Consider the following 23,290-nt stretch of genomic DNA (forward strand, 5'->3'; position numbering starts at 1 on the left):
ACTTAAAGTGCCAAACTTCACCAGCGTATTGTACATTTAAAAATATTTAAGAAACTCTATACTACATTGCTCGAAAAATGCTTCGCAAAGAAAATACAGGGTGACCATTTTTCCATCCGATGCATTATTCTCGAATAAGAAAATAAAATAAAATAGCAGATTATTATTATTGTTACTTTATTAGATTTCTTTCTATGGGGAATTTCTATCGAGCATGTTGTTAAGTTATACGACTACCAGAACAATCGTCCAAAGATGCAACCAATGCATCGAAACAGGGGGCAATCATTTTGAGGCACTTTAAGTTTAGGTCACCTTATATACGAAATTGGCTCCTTCTGGAGATACAGCCTCCTAAAATCTCACTTTCTTCAAGACTTGCAGATAGACCAAAAATGTTGCGTACTGTAGCAGCCAAACTCTCACCATTTTTGAGATAATACTTCAACAATCATATCGGTCTATTTTGAAAAATTAGGGACTTTTTAAAACCCCACTGTCAAAGAAGTTTAACAGTGAAAGGATGGCAGAAAAAGTAGCGTCAAATTTAAACTTTGCTCTTGTTGGGACGCCCTTTACTAGCGATAGATAACAAGGCCACCACACAGCGAACTGCCTGGCTATGTCCGCCACGAGAAAAATCGCCCTATGGAAAGTTTTACCCGACAAAATGGCGAATGACAAGTTTTTTCATATTTCGAATTGCAATAGGTTGAATTGACAGGAAAAACACTTTTTCTCCGACTTTCGCATGTTGCATTGTTACGGTCTCAAAAATAATATTGAAAGCGTCTGGATTCTGATATATTTTTATTTTCTATGGGTGGCGCACAGCGATAAGGAAATAAACTTATTTCGCACGAATTCGTGCGGGCATCCACAGCAGCGAGGCAAAATAAACAAACGTCTGTTGGTCATTTTGAAAACGATTGTATCGAATTTTAAGCAGTAAATCGCTTTCATTATTCACAAATTTTTGTAGGAAAAGTCCCACATAGAACTTTCCAAAAATTACCATTTCCCAGTAATATCTGACTCATTGGACTCGCCTATGGCTCCTTCACGAGTATCGCACTTCCTGCATAATTGTAAAGTACAATTTCAATTTCGGAATTTAACAGAGGAGAAAACGGTTTTGTCCAAAATTGTACAATTTCCGTCCACTGTGCCGCCACTTCTACGTAGAAGTCCCAAATGGAAGAGGGATTTGTTAGTTTTCCACGCAAAATTGAACGACTTTTTAAGGGAGAAACTTTCTTTACCCCAGTTTAGTTGATGGTTCAAGGTTTGAGCCGAGTCAGTTTTATACCGAGTGATCATTTGAATTTCATATCTAGCCAGCTGTGGAATTTTACACAAGAGAAATGGAAGGTAAAAAGTAGGTCGTAGCTTGATCATATGCCGCAAAATGACGTTAAAACTAATTTTTGATAAAGGAGCCGAGTGAGGTTATGTTGCTTTTTTTACTTTTCACTTTGAAGATTAAACATTAAGGCTAATTTTTAACAACACAACTCTAATTGTTTGGAAAGTTCACAATAATTGTTGAAAATGATGTCCATTCACTTCAATGCACAAACTTACCCAAGCGCTATACTCACGAAGACATTGCTGAGAACTTTTGGGGCGATATTTGTACGCTCTGCTCTAATCTGTTCCTGTTGGGAACAAGAAGTAATCCAGATCTGGGAACTGAAGTGGGTAGATATGGTCTGTATGTGAACTTATCAAATGATTGACATAATATTCTCTTAGGTAATCTAAAGTTATACGAGTTGTATGAGCTGTTGATGTAGGTTACTTAGGTAATCAAATATACACAAACGATAATCGACTTACGTCCTTTTCTTCAACAAATTTCACGGCCTACTAGATATGAAACTTAAATGATCACTCTGTACAGGATGTTCCAACGAAGACTTTCCATCGGGGTTATTCTGGACAATTGCAAAAATATCGTAAAGTGCCAAGATTGTCGGTTCTGATTTCAAGCGGACGACACACGATGGCTCGGATTTGAAATCTATCGAAATAACCGCCTTTGTGGGAGTGACATCAGCTTTAGAATTTCAAATGGAACTATGGGCCGAGTGACCCCTCATTTTAAAGGTAATGAAATTGCCAAAAATGAAAAAAATGGATATTATTTCAATTTTTTTTTAAATGAAATGATATAATGGAAATGGATTAAAAAATGGAAATGGATGTTAAAGACAATTTTATTACGTTCGAAATAAGAAGTCACTCGACGTACGGTTCCATTTGAAATTCTAAAGCTGATTTCACTCCCACAAAGGGGGTTATTTCAATACGTTTCAAATCCGCGCCATCGCGTGTCCCCTCGAAAACAGAATCGACGGTCTTACGACATTATTGCAATTGTCCGAAATAACCGTGGTGAAAAGTTGACGTTGGAACACCCTATATTCTCTCCCTCCAATCGAAGAAAAATTTATTGCCGAAACCGTATTTAAGGCAATTTTCTTAGGCAAATAAATCAATTTTCCGGGAAGCGCACTTTCTCGGATATTATTTCGGATATGGTAAATAAAACACCTAATTTCGCATACTATCAAATAGGCACCTGTTGAACAACCTATTAAGTATAATTCGTATTAATGCTTAGTAAATAACCAGGAACAGGGGGGAAACTGGTAAAGACTGGTGTATTGTGTTACAAATAAAACCTAATAATGTCTATGCCTTCGTTTACTATAAATTAGCATTGCGAGCACAAGCTCGAGTGTTTTATGCAGCTGTTAGTGTGTGTTTATCAAGTAATTTACGTTGCTTAAAGCAGCTTGACATTTTCCCTTACTCTCTGGGCAAACATTAATAAAACCCACATATCCACCAAACTGACTTTTTTTTAGATATCCCCCCTCGCGCCCCATCAATGGTTATATCGCGTGGTCGGGTGACTAATGAACTTTCAAGAACTGCAACCCTCATCCTCCCTTTTTCTCGCTATTCCATCTTACCAACTCACTCTGTTGCGTTACAAAACCTTTTTCCCCATTCAGCGATTCCATTAGTTTATTACAATATTCTGTTATGGAAAAGCAATTCACTTGGAAGCATTTTTCCGTTGCCTGGAAGTGTTTGTTGTTCAGGTGAGATCTCGGTCCGATTTTGGGTTACGTGACTAAAAATAATGTGTGGTTGGAGATCTTGACATGAGATCTACGTCGAGGCAAACAAGCCGAATGTTAAAATCGACAATTTGTGAGGTCGAAATGGGGTTGACGCGATACAGCAGATTCTGCCGTTTTACAGGGTTATTCCCTCAATCCGTTCAAAGTTTACTAGGATCTAAAAGCGATACGAATTTGAAAATTTGAAGTTAAATAAACTTCAACTTGCGTTATTTTTTTAAAAATATTTTAAACTTCCTGTCACTTCCGGTTTAACCGGAAATAGCTGTCAAGTTGCTTATTTTAAACGGAATCCCTCAGTATATTATTTCATTTTTAGATTTTACATAATATTTGAGACACATTTTCTGTACAATGTCCTATACTTAGCCCTCACTGTTTTTGAGATATTTATTTTTGAATTAAAAAAGTGTCACGGCAGCGATCCATTTTAAAATTGCAGTTCTCCGCAGTTATTAAAGACATAATCTTCATATTTTGCAGAATGTCAATACATAGTCTTAAGTTTACACTTTTGCAATTTACGAGGCTTAGTATTTATACAGGGTGTCCAAAATTCAGCTCGTAACATTCATATCTTTGAAGTTGCATAAGTCTATTTTTTCAATGGGACACCCTATGACTCTAAGTAGTATCAAGTAGAAACTACAATTCTCTATTGAACTGCACCAAATTACCTATTCTAAACCATTTTCAAAATAATTAAGTTTTATGTGAAACCAGTAGTGCATATTCATCCGGTAAATTTCTACTCTTCATGTAGTTGGCCCTGGAAAAGTAAATAAATAATAATAATTGTTATTTATTTTTATTTATTTCATTATACTGGGGGTCCCATTTGAAATAAGTAAGTTGACAGCTATTTCCGGTTAAACTGGAAGTGACAGGAAGTTAAAAATATTTTTTTTAAATAGTACACGTCGAGGTTAATTAGCAAACCTTTAATGAATTGTTTGGGAATGGTTGGCAGAATAACCCTGTATTGAGCCATGTAAACTTCCTTTAAACGCAGCGAAAAACTTTCAAGAAGTGCACAATTTATCGTATCATTATTACTTTTCCAGGTATCCATACGTTTTTGGCGACATCTTCTGTTTCCTACGCGGACTTTTGGCTGAAACTTCGGGGAATGCCACAGTGCTGACCATTACCGGTTTTACAGTGGAGCGGTACTTGGCCATCTGCCATCCGTTTCTTTCGCACACCATGTCCAAGCTTTCTAGGGCTGTGAAATTTATTTTGCTGATTTGGTTGGTAAGTATTGCTCGATTCGCAGGCAACACAACAATCGCTGCATCAGCCCCACGGGATGCTTGCAGTTCGTAATCATGCTGATATCAAGTTAACAAGCAAATTTTACTAATTCCAGTATTGGATATTCTGAATGGGTTTAATGCTTGTTAAAGTGGAAATTCGAATTTTCTATTTGCCTGGAAAGTTACTTTAGAAAAGTTACTTTTACATATCACCAAAAATATTCCCTCGATGCCTGCAAATCCCCTATTTAGACACTACAAATATTTATACTATCGGCAAAAAGTGGAGGAATAATTCAAAATTATCAATAACTCTGCAAAAAATAATTTAAAGATAATATAATATAATATAATCATTCTTTATGCAAAATTGATTTCAATTTGTAAACACTCCTCCAGTACATGAATATTTATTTTTGAATTTTTTAGTTAAGAGAGGAATAATTGATAAATTATGTGCGGCAAAAAGTAGAGAAACATTTATTAATAAGCTTTTTATATCTACAATGAGTAGTAGCTAGTTGCGTATCCTTTTTTTTCTTTTTTCGTTGTCATTCACGTCGATGCATCTAGTCTCATTGACTTAATCAGGTTGTCAATGTATTCGGAAGTCACAGAAACCTAAACTTCTTTCAATGCATAGAATAGTTCATCTTTTTCAATTTTCTTGCATGTTTTTGGGGTAACTGTCTATCTAACTCGTTCCATAGTTTCTCGATGGGGTTCAAGTCGGGACTCTGCGCTGGCCCCTTCAAAACACAAATCCCGCTTTTTGCAATCCAACGTTTAACCACCCAAGCAGTATATTTCAGGTCGATATCATGTTGAAATGACCAGCGTATAGGCATATTTTCCTTTGCAAATGGACATATTTGATTCTGAAATATATCCAGATACTGAAATCGATCCACTTTTTGCTGACAGTATACATGTAGAGATTTATTTGTCTCCTCCCGTTGTATAAAAAAATGCGAATTTTCTATTTTCTGCTACCTGAACTAACGCGTCAGTTGCCCCAAAGGTGCATTAAATTTCGTACACCAGATTACCTCTACCTGCTCCAGAGACTTATGGCCCGATTTGCATGCCCCTCTATCGAGTCCTAACTTCATAAAAATATATTTAGGGCCGTTTTTCCTTCCACAAAAATGGGAATTTACTGGGACAGTGAAAACTAGACTATATAAATTTTGCGCCCAGTTGAGTGTGAAAGGTGCTTTTCTATCGGTTATGGCCATAAATCTCCCTATGCCATGCATTTCATAGGTACTACAATAAATTAGACTTTTTTCCTACAGAAGATTTATAGTTTTGTTTAAACAGAACTTTTTCCAGATCGCGATTAGCTTCGCCATCCCTCAAGCTATCCCCCTTACTGTAACAGGGGAGTGTCCCCACTGTTTACCCAGGGAACCGGTCATGAGCCATTCCTTCGAAGTTTCCACGTTTGTCTTCTTTGTCGCTCCCATGACCCTCATCACAGTTCTCTACGTTCTAATTGGAACCACCTTGAGCTCCTCAAACGTGATGAAAAGCAGGAATAGAGGTAGCAGGGTGCACAGCAAATCGTCCAGGAAAGTTATCAAAATGTTAGGTAAGTCTTGGTGATTTCTTGACAAAACTGCGAATTTGGATCTTCATTGAGGAAGAAAATCTTTTTGATCTACATAAGTCTATTAGTGAATCAGCAAAAGCCTAAGCGTATGGAAACGGCGAAAGGTACTGTGTCACTGTGACGAGCCGATAACTAGGTCAAATCAATAAATACTAATTTTCGTGTGGAATCAAAAATCCTTAATGATCGCATAAGTGTTCTTATGCAAATGCAAGTTAATTCCAAAAAGTCTGAATCACCTAATGAGAAATTATCAGTGAGGTAGGCAGGTAGGATCAACAAAAAAATTGAAAACTTCCAAGAATAACTTGTGTTGTCCATTAAAATTGTATATTGCTACCACTGTGGGCCACAGTCGCTGGCAAAGTGGGAGAAATCAGAATGATGGGATCTGCGTAAAAATAACTTGAACCTAATGTTCTCAAAAAAATTTAAATTAGAAGTAAACAAGGTGCACTCCTGCCCTCTTGCTATAAATGGCCTCTAACCTGGTTCAAATCTATGCATATTTCCAATTAGGAGCAATGAAAGTCAGAGGCGTACTGAGCTCACATTCGAGCTCCCCACAACTTAGAAAAAGCAAGATGCGCCACTGCTTTTTGCCCTAAACTAGTGTCTAGGTTTGCCCTCGAAAATGGAAATCTATGGTAAGTATAATTAGAAGTAAAGGTCATGGTTGTAGTGTTAATTCAAAATTAACGACCCTCGAGGATCCAGTGAAATTTCTCAAACTTGCAATTTCACGTAAAGATAAAATTTTTTACACAGCGGTCTCGTTCTTGGACATATCAAGAGAATAGGAAAATGCGAAAATATACAGGGGGTTGTATGTAAAATAACGTAGCAACAGGCATCGAGAAACAACGCTCCTTCCACTTGAAATTCTGATTTTTCTCTAAAATCTTGAGCTGCTACCGGTACGAATTGGCAAAATGTCGAATCAGCTTTAAAGGACATTGTACACAGGGTGCATAAGGACCACCTTCAAAAATCTCAGTTTAATCTCAGCGATTAATCAATAAATTGTTTAGAACATTTTCATGCGCATCCTTACGGCAAAAACATCCACGGCGTGCGATAATACTACTTTACCGCACGCCCTTTTGTTTTGAACTTGATGTGGTGACGGCATGGATTTCACATACTCGATGATTTTACGAAATTGATGTGCTTCGAAATCAGGTATTATGTATAATACGAGGGGTACTGTGAAGTTTCGTTCGCGTGCGGCATTAATCTGCTTACCACACTTGTGATATAACGCTATTAAGTCATTGTTGTCTCGCTCTGATTAACGTTCCGGTGCGGTTTCGGGTGTAATGAAACTACTTTCCCAATGAAATCCCTATAATACTTTAGCTCAAATTATGTGTAATTTCTTGCTCCCTGAGGGATTGAGTTCGTAAAACCGTGTGGAAGCAAATCCCTGGGACGTATGTCTGCTAATTTGGGCTTTAGGAGATGTAAAATATTCACTAACTAAATTCTTGAAAGCGGGCTTGAATACTAAAGTCAACATCGGACTTGTTAGAAATTTTAAAGGACATAATTTAAGGGGCTTACTTGCGGAAATTCCCATTTAATCTTACAAACGAAAGCAAAATTAATGATAAAATCCCCTAAAAGATTAATGTTCACAGGAATAACGAAATCATGGATAAAAACTTTATTAAGAAATACATTGTTAAATTGAAGGGGAGGGGGAGGGGGGATGGGGAGTTTGGTGAATGTAGTCGACAAAGTTTTTAATGGTAAGTGATGAGTAAAGTGCCATTCCATGGAGTATTTTAATCAGAATCAATTTAGTTTTATGGGAGAAAAATGGCAAATATTATAATAAATACAATATAGGGTAATGAGCTTTCCAAGCGTTTATGTTCCGAGGGAATCGCAGGACAATCAATTTTTAATTTGCTTAAGCCGTTCCTCGAGGAAAACAGATTTGTTAATTGAAACCTTTATCAAAAGATTAAAACAAGAATCGAGCTACAGGAACGTCTAAAGATAGGCAAATTGGCTAAAAATTTTGAATAAATGAACTCTCGCCAAGCTAAGAAATATTAACGTCTTGGTTTGCATCTTCCGTGGTCTCCCTGCACCCTCTTCTGCACATCATCAAATGCCATTATACACCTTTTTGGAGAATCTTGTTAAAAATGCAAAATTTCCGAAAAAGACCCCGGAGACAAGAGGTTTATTTAGATGGAAATCAGTGCCTTATTGGCATGTTGCGCGATAATCTTCGTTAAGCTGCCCGTATAATTTTCATTAACTCATCAAAGGACCTTTTTTTAATTAACCTATTCATGAACTCCTAAAAACACTGCCGTTGTGGAAAAGGGATCATTGAGTCGGTTTTAACCCGAAAATTGACATGCAAAAGGCGATGAATGTGGCTATTTTTACTGTATTTAATGGAATTTCTAAGTAAAACTTTTGATTTAGTTTTTTTAGGGGGTATCGATATTATTTCTTGTAAGGGTGAAATTGCCTTATTATGAGCAAAAACGACCTTTTTCGCTTTGGCCATGCTCATATTTCTATAGCAGGTGAAAAGAAATTTAAAATTAGCAACATGTCTGAAGGGAATTTTTCGGTCATCCCGGCAGAATTGTGAATGGAAACAAATTTGCTACATAAATCTTGTTGAGGGAGTCCGGGCCTCCTTTTAGCCCTGGGAAAATCTTCATTAATACGCATTAAACGAACTGCGTGGAAGTGTTTTGTTGAATTTTTTAATTAGAATAATCAGCGAGACCCTTTTTCAAGGCGATAGAAAATGACGCAAAAAGGTCAAATCGACCAGTTGGATACAGTTTCTAGAGTTTTCTTATTGTGCTGCTTGGAGGGGGCTAATCATTAATCCTAAAAATAGATGCTTTCTTGAGAAGTTGGGGGTTAGGGGCCTATAACTTTTGTTTATTGTCCGTTGGAGGTCTCAGCTCCGTAGTTTGTCACTTCGGATGGTATTTTTTTCTCTTGAACGTGACCGAGCTTAAGCAACAAAGAAAGAGAACAAACATGGTAGTAGGGAAGTTTGCGCGAGTGGAAGTTCTTCGCGCAAATAGCAGGATTAAGTCACGAGTTTTGTTCAAAACTAGGGAAGAAAACGTTAGTTATAGCCTAGTAACCGTTGAATACCTGACTCCTATATGTCAGAATTGACTAAAATAACGTATTCTTTCAAATATTCATGGAGTTGAAGTTCGGAAGGATTTCGAACTCGAAAATCTAGACAGAAATAAATAATAATTTCTACCCAAACGCTACAACATTTCAGCTCATTGGACTTTACAACAAGATCAGGTCAACATTTTTTTTCTCTTTCTAAACGCACAAAATAAACAAAGACGGTTAATATGACTCGAAGCAATTGACACTAGAATCCATTTGGCACAGTCGATGACAGCCGCCCACTGGAGGTAACTGCGAATTTCATTAGACAAAATTAAGTCAATCAAACAAAAATAAGTCCGTTATAGTAAATTGTTATAAATTTTCACTTTATAAGTTAATTTTCTAACCTATGCCGTTTCATGCCGTTATTTTTACTGTAATCCAATCACAACTAATTAAAAACCCCTCTTTATTGAAAAACGGGAATGCTTATTTAATTCCTGTTTCCTGTCTAATTCTCAAAACCCAAACCCGGTTTCAAACATCTAAGAGAGATTTTCATTTTGATAATTTGGAAATATCTGTTTGATGAATATTCGTTGCATTTGAATGAGATTTTTGCCACTAACATAATAATACTTCAAAGAGATGTTCGAGCTCTGAGCACACTCGCATTCTCGCATTGTGTCATGCTAATTCAACGGATTTCATGCTGAAACACCTAGCATAAGATGTCTTTGCGATACACCTAAAATGCTTAAAACAAGGAAGGTTCCATGCATAAATTTGCCATGCAAATTAGTACTCGAGTATGAGGGTGGTATATAAACATTCCTTGGGGCGCTTTTTCTGTTATGTTGACACTTTAATAAAATTTAATTTTTTTGCTATACGTATTAATAACATATTCATCACAAACTCAATTTTGCTGTTTTTTTAGTCCTACCAGAAGTTTTGTTAATAAATGGGCTCAAAGGTGTGATTAAAAAAGCCTTTGCAAGTCTGTGATTCCTTTTCTTGCCTGTTTCGTTAAAAAGTTTACTGAAAGTTTCAATGCCGAATTTTCCCGAATGAAAACCAGACTTTCAAATTAAAGTAATGCTTTAATTACTCTCATGCCCACTGGAAATATTAATGTTCGATGAATAATTCAAATTGGCGTGGAAAAACTTGAGAATAATTTCAATTAGAACACTTTTCTTGGCATGAGGAAATCAACTTTCGCAACTTAAAGAATTTTATATAACCACTCAAAACTGAGTATATAATAGGGTGGAGAAACTGAGATTGGCCTCAAGACCTCTGGGTATGATTAACAGGAAAATGACGAGACGACAAATTTCCTTTTGTCACAATTTCATTCAAATAACAATGATATTCCCCTTTGGTTTAGGGTAACGTCCCTCTATAGGCACAGATTGCTTTTATATTCTATATTTGATATCAAGGCTTGAGAAAGAAATAGGTTGAAAATATAGGAAACATCTGGGAAAATGAAATTTATTTCAGAAGTTTTACGTCGTCTAAAGAAAACGTTTGCTAAATTGTGATCCTTGAAGCCAGAAAAAATAACATATTATTACAAAATAAAGTAAGATTCCATGGTTGGTCTTTGAATATTGAAGCAAAATTTGGAGAATGGTTAAAAAAAATCGAATATTCCTAAGGAAGGAAATTAGGTTTGGGATACACATGTGCTATACAATCTTTAGTATTATTAATAAATAAATATCTTTGCTTATTTCAAGCATTTCACATACTCAAAATTGTCCTACATTTGGTCCTAAATTGACAACTTTTATTTAAAGAAATATCTTTTCGCGAATTATGTTTCCTTCCCCTGTCAAATTGAAATTGGATCTGAACTGCCTGCTAAAACGCGAAACAGGTTTTTCCATTGAAACTTGAAATCCATATTGAAAAGTGAAATAAAACACGTGCATATGAAATTTGTCGTGCGAAGTATTTTTCGCAATTTACACATGTAGCTTAGTGTTGAAAAAAAGATAAACCGTGCGATATTTTAAAACGTTAATTTAAAATGTTTTAAACCAACAGGATTCGAAGTTTTGTTACTTTTGAACTTCGAGATGTTGGTCATTTATTCTTTATACAATTTTTCATATGACCTCATATTAATTTCTCTACTATAGAAATACGTTCCATACCCATAGAGGCATTATACGGGGCAATTAATGAAATACTGTACTACATTAAGCAAACAAGCCATCATTATTCGTGAATACGTACATACAGGTATATATTGGAGTTATCAGGTGAGTTTACTTTCGGCTCAATTTCACCGCTGGTTTGGGTGTCAAATTGCTATACGGACCAATCACGTGGCAGAATATCTGGACTACTGTAAATTAATTAGACTTGACAACTCTTATTTCTAAAAATATTGACAATGTATAATAGGTTTAAAATACGTCAAATTATTTTTTGCTTTCTCTTTAAGTCCTCTTTGCAAATTTCCCGATTTTTGATAAATCGTTTCAAAATTGTCAAATTGTATAGAAATACCTCTGAATTTGTCTCAAAATTGAAGTATTTTATAGATAGTGTGACGTTCCCCAATTTTCAAATCTATCTCAATTTTTTTTTGTTTTGTCTTCTTTTCAAACCCCCTTTGTTACGAATCTGATTTTTGAGCTATAGCTTCAATATTCTTCAATCTAATAACGTTTTTAATTTACGACCTCAGAACGCTTCGAGTTGTTCTAACAACGATGTTGGTGTTCGAATTGACAACATGAATTTACTGTTTTACAATTTGCATTTTCGATTTAGCTCGCTTTGAATGATGAATGCACTGTTCAACCATTCCATTAGACTGAACCTACGTATGTTGGACTTTTCTGTTTGTTTTTGATGTTGCAGAAGTCAACAAACTTTTTACATTTAACTGAGCTATAATTAGTGCTATTATCTGATCTGATTATTTTGGGACTTTAGTACGTTAATTGTTTGTTTACTGTCGAATTTCACTACCGGTGGGATACCGGTTTCAATAAATTTAGAATGATATTAAATGGATTAAATACTTTTTCCTTTTACTGTGGCATACATCTGTTCGAACAGTCTCCCAGGAGCTGTCAGCAATTTTAAATTGGATCAACTCTTCTCTTACATATTAGAATTTTGTCAGTGTCTCTATTATTGTGCCAGAATAAACCTTGACACGCTGTTAGCCGACATTAATAATACAGTGCAACCTCTTTAATCCGAACACCACATTGCCAAACCTGATTCGGACTATCGAATGATTCAGATTAACGAACACAGAATAAAAATGCATATTTTCTAGACATGTATTAATCCGATCTTAACAAGATATACATAAATCCTAACACTAGCACTTATGTACATATATTACGTTTATACATTATATGACACATACAACTCAAAATAATTTTCTCAAAAATTTAAAAATTATCAAATATGTATTGTACGTATTTACGTACTGACATACACCTAAATGAATATCAACGAAAAGTAATTAAGGATTATTTTGTATTTGACGTGCTGGTAAAAAAATGTGTTATTTGAGTCTGTTTTTATTTTTAAATGCAACATCTTGCACTTGAACCAACAGTACCTGCAGAAAAATCATTCGATGTTCAGGAACATTATTTTGTTTTGCCCAAGCAATACAAGTGTTAAAAGCTGACACTGCATCAGCACTTGTCATCAAACTTGGAATTTCCGAAACATCGTCAGAGTCACTATCAGAATAAGAATCTTCATCTGTTTCTTGAATGATATCAGCCTCAATCAATTCATCGCTGAGTGCTTTGTCGTGTACTACCCATTCTTTCATCTCTTCTTTAGTTAAGTTTTGGTCAATCTCTCTTCCCAAATCCACAATCTCTTTTAGTTCATTATTCAGCTCTGTGGGATTGGGCTCAGTGATTTGTCTAGCTAACCTAGCTAATGGAATTTCATCTTCCTCGTCACTGTCACAAGCATTTACTTCATGCGGTAATATCTTACTTCATGATTTTTGTATTAAGTTAACACTCACATATCTCCATGCTTCGTCCAAAGAGAAAACAACGTCCTTCAGATTTATGCTTTTCAGTGATTCTGATATATCACAATCAGAATCGACAATTTTTTTAAGCAACTTTTTGCGATAGAACAATTTTATTGCTTGTATAACGTGTTGGTCCATTGGCTGTATCAACGGTGTACAATTTGGAGGAAGAAAAAGTGCAAACATTTTATTATCGTTGCTAGACAACTGAGTGGGATGCCCAGGTGCATTTTCCAAAATTAAAATTGCTTCTGGACTAAGGTTGAGTTTCTTCATTTTACGTCTAACTGATGGTACAAACTCATTGTGAAACCACTGAGTAAAAATATCTTTAGTTACCCAAGCTCTCCGTTGCCCTCTATAACAAATGGGAACTTCAACGTTTCTAAACGCACGGGGCTTCACACTCTTACTTAGAACCAATAACTTTAATTTGTGAGATCCAGATGCATTGGAACAAGGCATAAAAGTGATCCGTTCTTTGTTTACTTTTCGTCCAGGGGCCGATTTTTCTTTGAAATGGGCTAAGGTTTTTTTTGGTAAATCCCTCCAAAAAAGTCCGCTTTCATCAGCATTATAAATTTGATGCGGAACCAAATTTTTTTCCTTTATCAATTGTATAAGTTTTTCCACGAATAGCACGGCAGCGTCATAGTCGCTAGATAGTGATTCTCCACAAATGCTTAACTGGCGAATACCAAATCTAGTCTTAAATTTATGAAGCCAACCAGAACTTGCTTTAAAATCATCTTTTTGTGTAATTTCTTTATAGAAAAACTGAGTTTTCGCGCGAAGAATTTCTCCAGAAATTGGAGAACCTAGAAAAACAAAAAGAATTCCTACAACCTGTATCAAAAATATGGAATATGTTTAAGAATTTACCTTTTGTTCTTTCCTGCATAAACCACGTAAATGAAGCCTTTTCAACTCTAAGATTTGAACTGAACTTTAAAGTTTTTCTATTTGAAGGTCCAAAATCATTTTCATGGAGGTGTGCCAGGATCTTGTTTTTGTTTTTTTTAATATCAGCCACAGTAGCTTTTCCGATGCCATATTTAGATGTAATGCTTGAATAGCTTGCACCAGCATCTATATCTTTTAACACTTCAATTTTTTTTTTAAATCGAGTGTTATGTGCTTTCTTTTTGACATTTTTCTGGGAAGCAAGCCCAAACCGGATCTCTTACTACCCACACACACACATTAGGGACGCTAAACACAATGATCTTTATATTCAAAGGTTTAACTTAAAACAGAGCGAAGGGGCTCCCCTATGGGGCGACGGGAGTCCCACATTACCAACGGTGGTGGCGTAATTCAAGTGATGACAACTAGCAACTCTTTTCTGATTAACGTTCGAATTATCGAGGTAGCGTTCGGACTGTAACTCATGATTTCGCCGTTCGGATTATCGTGTGTTCGGATTAAGGAGATTGCACTGTATTTAGGATTTCTTTGCTTAAAGTACAAGGGACATTAATTGGCCGCCTCTCCTTTATTAATAATTTCATTACTTCCGAAAAATATTATGTCAATGCTTGGATTTCAAAAAGTGCAAAAATTTAAGATGGCGCCCGCGAGAAAAAGCAAAGTTGATGATGGTTGTCGAAAATCGAAACGTTGGATTTGAAATATGACTTCGCCACGCTGTAGAAGGGAAAAAGTTGCAATGGTGAAGTGTAAATAATTCTGAATTATCGCTGGGCTGCAGAAAAAATAAACACTTACCTTCAAAATTTCAGTTAAACATTTTGATAATTATTACATCTAAGTCTAGTGAAAGGGCTCTACTTTGGCGACTCTAATTAAGTTACTATTGCTGAGAAGTACCAATTTCGTCCTATCATACAAGTTGATCCTGGCTATTGTAACTGTGTTGTATGGTAACTATCAAAGGATCGGTCAAGTTTCGCTCCAATTTGCATGCCTGAGGACCCATTTAATAGGTGGATCTGCTAGTTCTGTCAAGAAGGAAAATGGATCCCGACCTCAAGTGGAATGGGAAAATTAATTGAAACGGTCTTCCGAATTACTTATCGACAAGCTTGCACGTTATTTGTTTGTTGTATCGAAACTTATGAAATAAAATTTGCATTAAGTGAAATAAAATTGAGTCACGTATTCGTTCAATATTTCCGCAGCATATAAAATTGATTTCTCAAGCAGTGTAAATGTATGGCCTGATGCAGAGCGAATTCAGCACCCCATTCAGAGCTTTTACCTTTATATCGCGCAAAAATAGAAATACAAATGCTAATATTTGTTACTATCAAGATGAGATATGAGAAGTTTTTCATGAGGTTCGAGAAGACGATCTCAATGGCATTTATTTTAAATTATAAATGATGATGGATTTTGCCCAAAAAACACTACTAGTAGCATTTAAATGGTGATCAAAGTTTAGTTTGAGAATCATTTTCAGAATCCCTTTGTTTCGAATCACTTATTCGCTTACGATTTCTGCGCCAGTCATTCTTTAATTGGAGGAGTCAGCCACTTACAAGGAGGCAGTAATCAGAAAAATAACTTACAGATGCGGTATATTATTAACGAGGATGCTCATGTATGTATATAGCCCCTCATTTCCTATTCGATTCTTCAAAAAATTATTCGCATTAATGGCCCATAAGGTCATCCACCTGTTCATATTATAGATATATTAATAAAAACCAATAATTCATAAAAAAAGTACTACGTAACAAGCAACCACTAAATGGACGGAATTTTCCTCTCTGGCGCGTTTATTTCAGACTATTTGCCTTCTTTATATCCACGGCATTATCCCCCTTCAAGGATTTTTATAACCCCAGGATCACTTAATCCAGCCTAATAAAAATATCATAAAAACATGACATATAAAACCTAAGTATAAGGTGTATTTAGGTCTCGTTTTATGTTTCATACTAGTTAGGATTTCCATCTATTTATACCTTGCAATGAAAATGTAAACGGGATCATTCCACGAAGACTTCCATGAAGTGTAAATCGGCTTAGAGAAGCCGTGATGTTTTCCTGAGAAAATTTCAACGTTCCAAAATCACGAATCTGAACCCGAATGCATATTTTAATATCCATAGTCACAGCAACAACGATATGATCATCACGCGATAAGTGCACCAACTTCAAGTAGACCCCCTGATTCAGTATAATTTTGACTGCACTTTTCCAACATTCGTGATGATTTTAAGAACCCAATTAATACAGAAGAAATTTTTCCAGAGCTTTGTCTTTGGCCTTTACGACAGATAAATTAAAAGTGTTCTTCAAACCGTTTATTCTGTGTAAATTTACTTTTCAATCTACCAAGGGACTTTAAAACCAAATCAACCTTATTTAGGTTTTCACACCACTGATGCCAGACACGGAAATTGAATTTGTGAAATTGCTTTGATTATTGCTAAATGATAGAATTAAGAATCAGCATCCACCATTACGTCAAGCATTTTCGATTTCATGAGGAATTATCAGTACCACTGACATACGTCCATTCATCACAGAGGCAAAACTGCAAAATTGCTGCGATTAACTATATGTACCAAGTGGCTTATACAACACGTAGTTAAATATTAAGGTGAAATGCACACGAACACTCTGGTAGAACACCTAAGAGAAGGTTAATGAGGCAAACTTCGAGCCCAAATTGTCCAAAACTTTTGCTTTTCCTAAGGTAAACTGCTTATATAGTCGTGCATAAGCCCAAACTCATTTTCACTGACATTTTCTCTATTAAGTAACATGTATTTGAGAAGATAATACTCAATGGTGTTATGTAAATAGGTTGCAGTTATATTGCTTTCGCCTAGCTTCCAGCATCAGCAGAACTGAATTCCTAGTTAAATTTGCTCTGCAGTAATATAGGATTAGGTGGGGAAGCTATTTATGTCGATAACCTCTATAGCAAAACAAATTCGATGCACTGAACTAAGTCAAAAATTAGAATTTTCAAATAATTTCCTGCGAGTTTTTTAAGCGTAAAGCTATTATAACGCAGCTGCACAACTGAAAATACCTGCGGATTATTTTTGTTTAAATGGCATTAAGCATGCGGCAATATTGAATTAAATTGTTACAATTCAAAACAGCTTACTCGGTCGTTATATGCTTTGAATGTAATAGGGAATTACCAGGCCAGTTGATTGAGAGTCCAAATTCACCTCTGGAATTAATTTCAAAACTGGGTGCTGACCAATCACGAGATTGTTTTTCCGGGCGGCTGTTGGTAAAGTCGACCCGATTCCGAATTTTAGCCAATACTATTGCAATGTCTTTAAAGGTAAACAACAGAGAAAATCTAAAAGTTTGGAAATGAAAATATATTTAAAACGATGAAATAAACCAATTTTACCGATTTTTTCGTAGAGCATAAACCTCTTGGATGATTGTCATGAAAACTGGAGAAATTGTACAATTTTTCAACTTTTGTTTCAGTTGCAGTAGTAATAGCATTCTTCATCTGTTGGGCCCCATTCCACGTCCAAAGACTCTACACGATCTACGCCACGTTCCCCAAACCGGACGAAAAGACCCACTCCTTCTATCTCCAAATTTACGGCCTAGTAACCTACATCAGCGGCGTTCTCTACTACATATCAGCTACCACCAACCCCATCTTGTACAGTATCATGTCGGTTAAGTTCAGGGAAGCATTCAAGGTAGGTCTCCAACCAAATTTTCTGCACAATTTTATGCCCGGTTTATTTAATAATAATTGGGGCGTCATCGTTGTTACTGACAGCTCGGAAATTGGAAAGTCTTTCCTCACTCCGAAATTACATATTTTGCTAGAAAAGCTTAATAAAATTTGTCAAAACGAGTAAAGCATGTAGGTATGTGTGCTGGAGTAAATGTTATTGGCCTCGGAAGTCCCCAGTTTGTTTTATAGGAGTTTCTGTGGTAGTAAAGCCACATGAGACCCTTTATTAAATGGGTACCTATAGCCACCATTAAGTCAGATTCTTGGTTTCCATAGAAACCAATTTCATAGTAACCAATACCTGGACTTTCATTGAACGTTTTTAAAGCAATTGGCTTGCAATTGAATTGAGTGCGCTTCTCTATATTTTGAAATAATGTATAAACTTTCTACTTAGTAAAATTGGAAAAACTGTGAAACCGAACTTTTCAAAATGAATCATTCATAATGTAAAACATCCATCTTTTAAATCACTTGATAACTTTCCGATAACTAGCAAGGATTTAAGGTTTATTAATGATTCAAATGAGTCGATTCGAAATACCTCCCTATTAGATATTATCGCTCTAAAAAGAGTTCTCTTCAATCAATCGCTGCAACTCATAACTTCAGCTCCACATTCTATCTATAAGCTCCCCTTTAATAAATTGTACGTCTATTTACAGTTTGACTTATTGTACTCGTATGTGGGAACAAGGATTAAATTGCTCTAATTCCAGATACTTGAGAAGTATTAGTTTTGCCAACACTACAACAATAGTATTTTAACTTTAAAGGTATCAATATTTATAAATATTATGGAGGGTTGTCCGAAGGCCGTCCCTTTGGGGACCTTAATTACTACCTAATTGCCCCCTTTTATGAAATTGAGAATCTGCTATCGGTGAAATTCCCGTATCGTGTTTTAATTCAAACTTATATGTCAATGAACGTATAAAACTAAATAGAATTCCGCTCCAAATTTGTAACCAGTGATTGAACCAAAACTCGAATGACCGATTTATTGAATAATGCGTCATCGTTTATCCCCATATGTGGGGCCCCAGCACGTCCCTCCCTTCAATTAATCAAATAAATGTCTTTTGATTATACGGGGGTGATAGATTAGTCGCATCCGATTAAAACACATATATCCAGATGGAGAGTACAGACTACATCGTCGATTTTTAAATTTTACACTACCTCTCGAAAATACGTAAAAAATTATGTATCTGGCATCCCTTAATCTGAGAGCAGTTACTGGTAAAATAGATACCCCAATAAATTGTCCAGATGAGTTAAATTGAATTCATAAGCGAAGACCCTATGCAGATTTTCCTTCGCCATATTAACAAGAATTTGCTGATCGACTCAATTTCAAGGCAGCATTTTATGGGTTTTTAACTTTGCCTTTGCTTCATCTTAGATATAATAACATAAAATGAGTGCACTCTTCATAAAGTCTATAAGGGCGTGATGAGAGAAATTATAAGTTCGCATAAGAAACGCCAGAATTTCTTTCACTACTTCAAATTTAATCAATTCAGTAAAGTTCAACATAGTTAGTCTCGTTTATGCAAGGCTGGTTTAACTTGAACGATTATCTTTTCTTATTCACTGTGCTCTAATTACTCCCTAATCCGCTTCCAAATCAAATCCATTATCGATTAGATTGGAAAATATAAGGCCGTGTGCGAATGCTAAAATAGGTGCCTCAAATACTTTTAAACGATTTATATTTTAGGATGTTTTTGGGCTGTGGATGTTCGATAATTTACGAAGCTCATATTTTACTAAAACTAATTGTTCAGAATAGCTGAAATAATACGGTCCGGAATAAAAATGATTTAAAAGTTTTAAAAGGAAAAAACTGGAAATATCGCGCTGAACAGCTTTAAGTTCGAGGAAATAAATAACATGAGAGAAGCTGTCCTATGAGCGATTAAATGAGTGTTTCCATTTCATTAGCAAAATCCTTCCACAACCTCGGAATAGCTGCTACAACTAATAACAGACCCTTTTCATGGATTTCAGGAAACTTTCATCAAATGCTGTGGTTTCGGAGTACAACGCAGTAAACCTCCAAAACAATACTCAATTCTCTCGAGATCGCACGTAAGGAACGGTCCGGAATCGACGGACTCGGCCAAGGATGACACGTTTCAGACTAACACGTCCTTGATCTACAAGAACTCAAATGACTCATTTCCGGGTTCCACCAGGTAAGCCAGCTTCCTGGCGATAGTAGTTAGATCAGGTAAAAAAGCGATCTATGATGCCCGCCGAAAGGAGCAGAAGTCGTTATCTCCACTACTAACATTACAGCTTCAACTTCTAATTTCAGGGAAGCAGAAGGCATAAACACGCAATTTCAAATATTGCAAAGACTGTAATAAAGCAACTGCAGGATTTAAGTGGGGGAAGTTTAAAGAAGTTTCTCATAAACCCGGTAATAATCCCAGGAAAAATGGGTTTTTATTTATCCTCGTAAAGTAGGTAAACAAATGCTCGGAAGTTTTAGTTTCGCAACACAATTTTGAACGCTTTTTACATATTCGAGATTCCGGTGCAATAAGAATATGTCTATCTCAATATTAAGTGTAAACAAATACGGTAAAACTCATAAATGTACTTAAAAGCCACTAGGAAGGGAATAAATCCTTGTAAGTAAACATATCCCTCCAGGACTCCCCACGAAAGTAGGCATTCCACAGGAAGATAGTAGCTAACAAACACGTGTGTTAGGAAAAACAAATTAATGATGGACAAAACGAAATGAACCACTCCCATCAAAAGAATTATTTATATTCCGCAATATTTCAGGCTGGTGCATTAAGAGTCATTTTCTTCGCTCATTAAGTAAACAACTATTATAATTCCTCGTGTTTTCGAATCTATTTTCTGATTATTTTCTTGCAGATTCAAATTTTCACTGCGTCGCCTGGCCAACAAAACTAGCGATCCCGTCCGGCACGGTTCCCAAAAATCACAAAACTCATTCACCATGTACGCTTCGTTACCAGTGGTCAGTAGTCCGGAAAACGCATCGAAATTCGCTAAACTCTCCCAATATTTTGAGTGTCTGAAAAAGAACCCCGTTAACGGGAAGCTGAAGCACGGAGATAACAAGGAGATTCATCTCAGTTTAGAATTTCATAGGATGAACAACAAAAACGGGGTCTACGACTCTTGCGACATCAGCAACAGTAGCTTGAAGGATGTGGAACATGGAGCCATTGAGGATGAACTCGGGGCTTATATCAACGAATTAAAGAACGGTGGGGTTTAAGGAGTGCTTCGCTTGACCAATATGAAGACTGCGTTAAGTTATTCGATGCATTTGGGTATTTATTTTATATTTTTTATTGTTTCAGAGGAATTCACTTAGTCATTTCAATTATCGATTGAAATTTGTTGGTTTTGAATGAATAGTGATTTAAATAAACATGTTTTGTATGATTTTAATTCTACATTTATCCAATTTAATATAAAAAGTCTGCAAGCCATTATTTAGTATCAAAATATCTGTTATTGCAGCAAAAATTTTAGTTCACCATAATGTCAAGATTTCAAAATTAATTCAAATGATCATGCGAAACAAGTACTTTTACTAATATATTAAATTGTTAATAAACACCTCAGTTATTATTACCATTAATTCAAGTATATTCGCTCAATAAATGCTGTAATTTCAGATGACATTTTGTATAATGACGGGCTTTTTAAAATGTATTATTGAAAAATTGGATTATATGAAAATTATACATAACCACTAATCTGTATTCTAAAGTAATTTAAGAATTTATTTGGAATTATCGAACTAGTCATTCGCTTTTATTCTCAGCTGTACTTTAGTTATTGAAAACACTATAGTTTTTAAATTGGGAGTTTGATAAAGTTATTTGTGAGATAAATCTGCAAAAAAACAAGATCTCATTATGGTTGGATGGTCAATCTAAAGCCAAAACACTTCTAAAGTCAAAAATTCATTACTCTATCAATACATTCAGGAAAGGAAATTTTCTTAATGAGCTGCAACAGCCATCGAAAAACAATAGATCTTCTAGGCTGCGGTGCAAGGACCATTATTTTGACTTGCTCAAAATATATCTCGTTTACTCCTCGATTGAAATAATGATTAATTACAGTGTCATTCTAGCATCATTATTTAGAGATTTATCTATGTATTTGACAAATACATATATGTATCTCAGGTACTGGCAACTCTGCCTGGAAGATCGCTTTAGTGGAACGCAAACAAAGCAATGTTATGATGTGACTTTATTTAGTTTATTTCATCATTTCTAAGGAAATTCATTTCTTGGCTAAGTTATCAGGAGACTAATTTATCGGTAGTTTAAAGGCAATAGATCAAACCATTGGACCACTTTATCTGGAAGATAAATTTCATAAAAGCCAAAAAACTGATGAATGATCTGCTTTAATTTTATATTTTAATGAAAATTATCCTCTTTAAAAACAACCTAGCGTAACTTAATCAGGAACGCATTGCGATAGATGGCGCAATAATGCTGTTTCTCGCTTTCTTTACTAAACAAGTATTCGAACTATTGGCCGATAGGTAAGAAACAAAAAATATCATTCACCATTGTCAAGAAATTTTGAGTGTTACCACCAAACACTACATTTCATATTATCATTATTAATGTGGGCACTGAATTATCTATATGAATTCATCTAATTCATCTGTATTTCATTCATTGTCTTTGTATAGATACTCATGGCATTTAAGCTAAAGTTTGTTGCTATATTCTTCTGATAAAAAGGACATTTAATACAAAATGACACAGTTGAAATAGTGTGGTATCTAAAACGAATAGAAAGGCAGAACTAATAGGATTATTTTATGGAAATTATTAATAAAAAAATAAACACTTTAACAGTTAAACCGCCACGATGTCAAATTTATTGACATTATGGCGAATGCATTTCACATCCTTTTACAAATTGGATTTCTTCGATATTTCTAAGTCTTTTGGGGTCATTATGCTTATATTAATTTATAAATAAAAGTTTTCTGTACACGCACAATTAAAGAAGGAAAATTGCCAAGGTCCACAACACCTGTCAATGATTATTACATTGTTCTTATTAAGGAAAGGATTTTCAATGTGATAAAAACTGTGAATTGTAAGATGACATAGGTAGATTAAATTATAATATAGACAATATTCTGCTTTGTAATTAATCTGTGTCACTACAAATCAGATTATTGCGATTTAGAATAGAGAAACCCTAATGTTGTTTGATAGTCAATCCACTATCCGAGTTTCGTCAAGTAGAATAATGTTATATTTTTATGACTGTGAAAATATGTTTTTTAATAACAACATTATGAATAAATGTTTTTTATCATTATTGTTTTATATTACCTTTCTGTAAGTAACAAAAACGACATCTATTTGGAAATTTCTA

General features: G+C 35.3%; 2 protein-coding genes across 3 annotated transcripts in view; both read left to right on the forward strand.

The window, feature by feature from the left end:
- The window catches only part of LOC136412992 (pyrokinin-1 receptor-like), a 40,251-nt gene extending 17,020 nt beyond the window's left edge, over nt 1–23,231 (forward strand). Inside the window, exons 3-8 of one of the 2 annotated variants that reach the window (XR_010752446.1) lie at nt 4,220–4,409; nt 5,747–6,005; nt 17,611–17,834; nt 19,889–20,076; nt 20,199–20,303; nt 20,774–20,900. Coding sequence is in view for 1 of the 2 variants with exons in the window: in XM_066396285.1 (XP_066252382.1) it covers nt 4,220–4,409; nt 5,747–6,005; nt 17,611–17,834; nt 19,889–20,076; nt 20,774–21,143 (1,231 nt within the window). In the remaining variant the exon portion in view is untranslated. Of the gene's footprint in view, nt 1–4,219; nt 4,410–5,746; nt 6,006–17,610; nt 17,835–19,888; nt 20,077–20,198; nt 20,304–20,773 lie in introns of both variants that reach the window. The other variant, XM_066396285.1, reaches the window with a different exon arrangement.
- Nucleotides 1–23,290, forward strand: part of LOC136412991 (heparanase-like) — a 75,043-nt gene that overhangs the window by 1,613 nt on the left and 50,140 nt on the right. The window lies entirely within an intron of this gene.

This window comes from Euwallacea similis, chromosome 13 (assembly GCF_039881205.1).
Source record: "Euwallacea similis isolate ESF13 chromosome 13, ESF131.1, whole genome shotgun sequence".
Taxonomy (NCBI): Eukaryota; Metazoa; Arthropoda; class Insecta; order Coleoptera; family Curculionidae; genus Euwallacea; species Euwallacea similis.